The sequence below is a fragment of the Sinocyclocheilus anshuiensis genome, unplaced genomic scaffold (genome assembly GCF_001515605.1).
Source record: "Sinocyclocheilus anshuiensis isolate Anshui unplaced genomic scaffold, SAMN03320099.WGS_v1.1 scaffold26, whole genome shotgun sequence".
Classification (NCBI taxonomy): domain Eukaryota; kingdom Metazoa; phylum Chordata; class Actinopteri; order Cypriniformes; family Cyprinidae; genus Sinocyclocheilus; species Sinocyclocheilus anshuiensis.
The window spans coordinates 1,031,485-1,034,676 of record NW_015544143.1 but is presented as its reverse complement, the minus strand read 5'-3'; the positions used below and the strand labels follow the sequence as shown (position 1 = coordinate 1,034,676).

At 42.8% G+C, this 3,192-nt stretch overlaps 2 protein-coding genes across 3 annotated transcripts in view; one reads left to right on the top strand and one right to left on the bottom strand.

The window, feature by feature from the left end:
• LOC107695083 (rho guanine nucleotide exchange factor 10-like protein) overlaps positions 1–3,192 on the bottom strand; it is a 124,216-nt gene that overhangs the window by 108,482 nt on the left and 12,542 nt on the right. The gene's annotated exons all lie outside the window — the stretch shown is intronic.
• Positions 1,498–2,628, top strand: LOC107695087 (uncharacterized). Its single transcript, XM_016494894.1, has 3 exons — positions 1,498–1,591; positions 1,716–1,768; positions 1,847–2,628. Exons 1-3 carry the CDS (start codon positions 1,563–1,565, stop codon positions 2,545–2,547), a joined length of 783 nt encoding a protein of 260 aa, XP_016350380.1. The 5' UTR covers positions 1,498–1,562; the 3' UTR covers positions 2,548–2,628.

Genomic DNA, 3,192 nt, shown 5'->3' with positions numbered 1-3,192 from the left:
TGTGTGTGTGTACACTTATTTGGGATTCAGTAGAATAGTTTAGAATAACCTCAACACCAGACAGAAACTGAATGCACGTCACACCTCTATTGCATTTTCTCATGTTCTAGCTGGGGCCTCAGAGACTCTGAACAGCTCACCCAAAATATTTTTGCTACTACTCACGTCAGTTTATTAATTATAATCACACACTTGTATATTTTATATTATTGATCAATATGTGAATCCACTGACCGGACTACGCATGACACGAGTTGGCACAGATTTAAAAAAAATTCAAACCATCCTCTGCTCCGCATGTTTCATTAGATAGGCTGGAGAAACCGAGTCTGACCACCAGATGTCGCTAATGCGCACTGTGTTAAAAAGCTTCGAGTAATGAACCGTTTTTCGGCACAATTTGATGAAAGCCTCAAACGGTTCAGAAAGTCTCGGTTTCTCATCACTACTACGTGTGTGAATCAGTGGGCGGAGCTAAACAGGCAGTGATGTAGAAGCAGGCGTTGATCTTCTGCAGAGGCAGGGTTTACTCGCTCTATTATGTCATAGAGCAGCACATTCCACAAGCTGTCGTTTTGGCAGATTGGCTTCAATATAAGCTGTTTTTAGACTAATGAGAAAGTTTTGATTTCTGAAACTTACATGATGTTTTTATATGACCTCTTATATGTCAAACGATCAAGCGAATTTTGATTTCTCAGTTCATAACCGCTTTAAATAAGTTATACTATATTCCGCTTCTAACAGTGGCGGAACAAATTCCTTGGGTTTATTAACCTTGTAAAAAGCAAGAATATTTACACAGGGAATAAATACAAAATGAGTCAGACATGCTGAAATAGCAGTACATCAGTGTAAACAATGCTGACACACACCCCACCAATGGAAAAAGCTATTGATAGCTCCAATCTGCAGCAGTATTGACAACGTCATGTTGGAAACATCCATTCAGCAGAATAAAATGGTAGCATGAGCTGAAGAGGGTCTTATTTTGAATACAACTTTCACAACAGGAAAGCTCACAGGAATGATACGGCAAGATTTTTTCTATTATCATGCATTTCCTCATGATGGATATATTTCCAACACAACAGAGCTAAACTGATCCATTGCTGGCATGCAGTTCACCATAAAGATACATTTAAATTAAGTGACGTGCAGAATATCTAGTTCTTATGCCACTTGAAACTTTTTTTATTTTTCATTTGAGAATCTGTTGATTCGCACAACACAAATCATATTTCATTCCAAATCATCACTCCAATATTGCAAGAAGAACATTTGAGATCAGCATTACTAAATGAATGCATTTTTTTTTAAACACAATATAAAAAAATGGCACCAACCAAATTGGCATACTATGACACTTGAAACTAATAATAAGCCATTAGAGGTTGCCGTGACAACTGATTGGTCTGAGATAATAATCTAGTAAACTGTGATTGGTGAGTGGTAGAGGCAGGCACTATAAAAATTAGTAATAAAGCTACATGGTTGGGTAAAAGGTTTTTATTTTTCGTAGTTGTTGTACTGAGTGTTGTTGATGATAGTTTTGGCTTCATATGGATACTATTACGATGCACTTTTTAAGGTATGTTTAGTTTATGGGTTTGCTGGTTAATTTTTCTAAGATTTATTAAAACCAGTTAAAGGTGTTTTTTGTTTTTGTTTTTTAAGGGGGGGTTTTGCAGTTCCTAACACCAAGTGTTTTACAGTTTTTCTTTGGCAGTGTTTTTAAGCCTTGGTGTTCATGACAGCATTTGGACTGGTAAGTTTATGTAGTAAAATTTTATGTAACTGAACCTTGTCAACATTGTCTTTGATGCCTCTTGTTTTTATGTTGCAGTTGATGGCTATAGCTTTGTCAGCAATGCAGGCAATCCTGGATATTATAACCCTGATATCCCAAAAGATGTTCGACCCATGCAGGATGATGTTAAACTACTAAGTTTTTACACCAGGTATGGCCCAGGAGATGTTGCTGGACCAATCAGGCCTCGGAGTTCTAGGAATATAATTTATAGTGCTGCAGTTAAGGCAGGCTATGGTTCTGGAAGCTACCATTCTCAGACTGGCTCTTCAGGTGGTCCAGTGACAAGTGGAAGTTCTGGTTCAGATGCTAGAAGCCAGCTTCAGGACTCTCGACGTGCTTCAGTTGGAAGTGGTAGTCTTGTGGGTAGTGCAGCAGGTATGGGCATGTCAGGGTATGGTGTAAGTCGGTCAGTTAGTGTTCAAGGCTCTGACACTATCCGTTCTTCCATGGTCTTGATGCCATTGCAGCAAAGTAGTGATTCTGTTCTTAAGCCAGAGCAGCTAATTTACCAAATTCCTCTGCAGACCAGCAATGACTCTGTGGCAGAGCCCGACAGTCAACAGCTAGTGCAGACAATCTCCCAGTCCAGCGGTCAGCAATCGGCACAAGCCAGCTCTGGAACCATGGCCCAGTCTAGCACCCTACAGTTAACCCAGACCAGTGGCCAACAATTAGCACAGGCCAGCTCCCAGTCTGCAAGGCAGTCAAATAGAGCGCCCCTTGAGCCTCAGTGAGATCGACTTTGGCAAACTGGTTCTAGGCTTTTTTCAGGTTCCAGGCCAGTTCAGGATGCAAGCTTTGGCTATTTCAAGACTTTGCCCCCCAAAAATGAATCCCTGTCACTGCCTAGCTACCAAATAGTGCAACACAGCAGTGAGTTGAACAGCCCTCAGCTAGCTCAGGCTAGCTATGCACTTATGAGTCCGTCATCCCACCAGCAATTAGCCCAATCCAGTGGCCAGCAACCAGTACAAACTCGCTATGAAATAGTAGCTCAACCAAGCAGCCAGCAACTAGCACAGGTCATCCAGCCTAGCAGTGAACAACCGGCACAAACCAGCTTTCAGTCTGTGGCCCAGGCCAGTAGCCATCTAGCACAGGCCAGCTACCCATCTGTGGCTCAGCCCAGTGTCCAACCAGCACAAGCTACTGACCTGCCTGTGGTTCAGCCCAGCAGCCAGCAACTAGTTCAGGCCAGCCAATCTGTTTCCCAGTCCAGTGGACCGCAACCAGTGCAGAGCAGCTATATGTCTGTGGCACAGCCCAGTAGCCAACGAGCACAAGCCAACTTCCAATCTGTGGCCCAGGCCAGCAGCCAGCAATTCCCACAGGCCATTGACCCGTCTGTGGTTCAGCCCAGCAGCCAACAACTAGCTCAA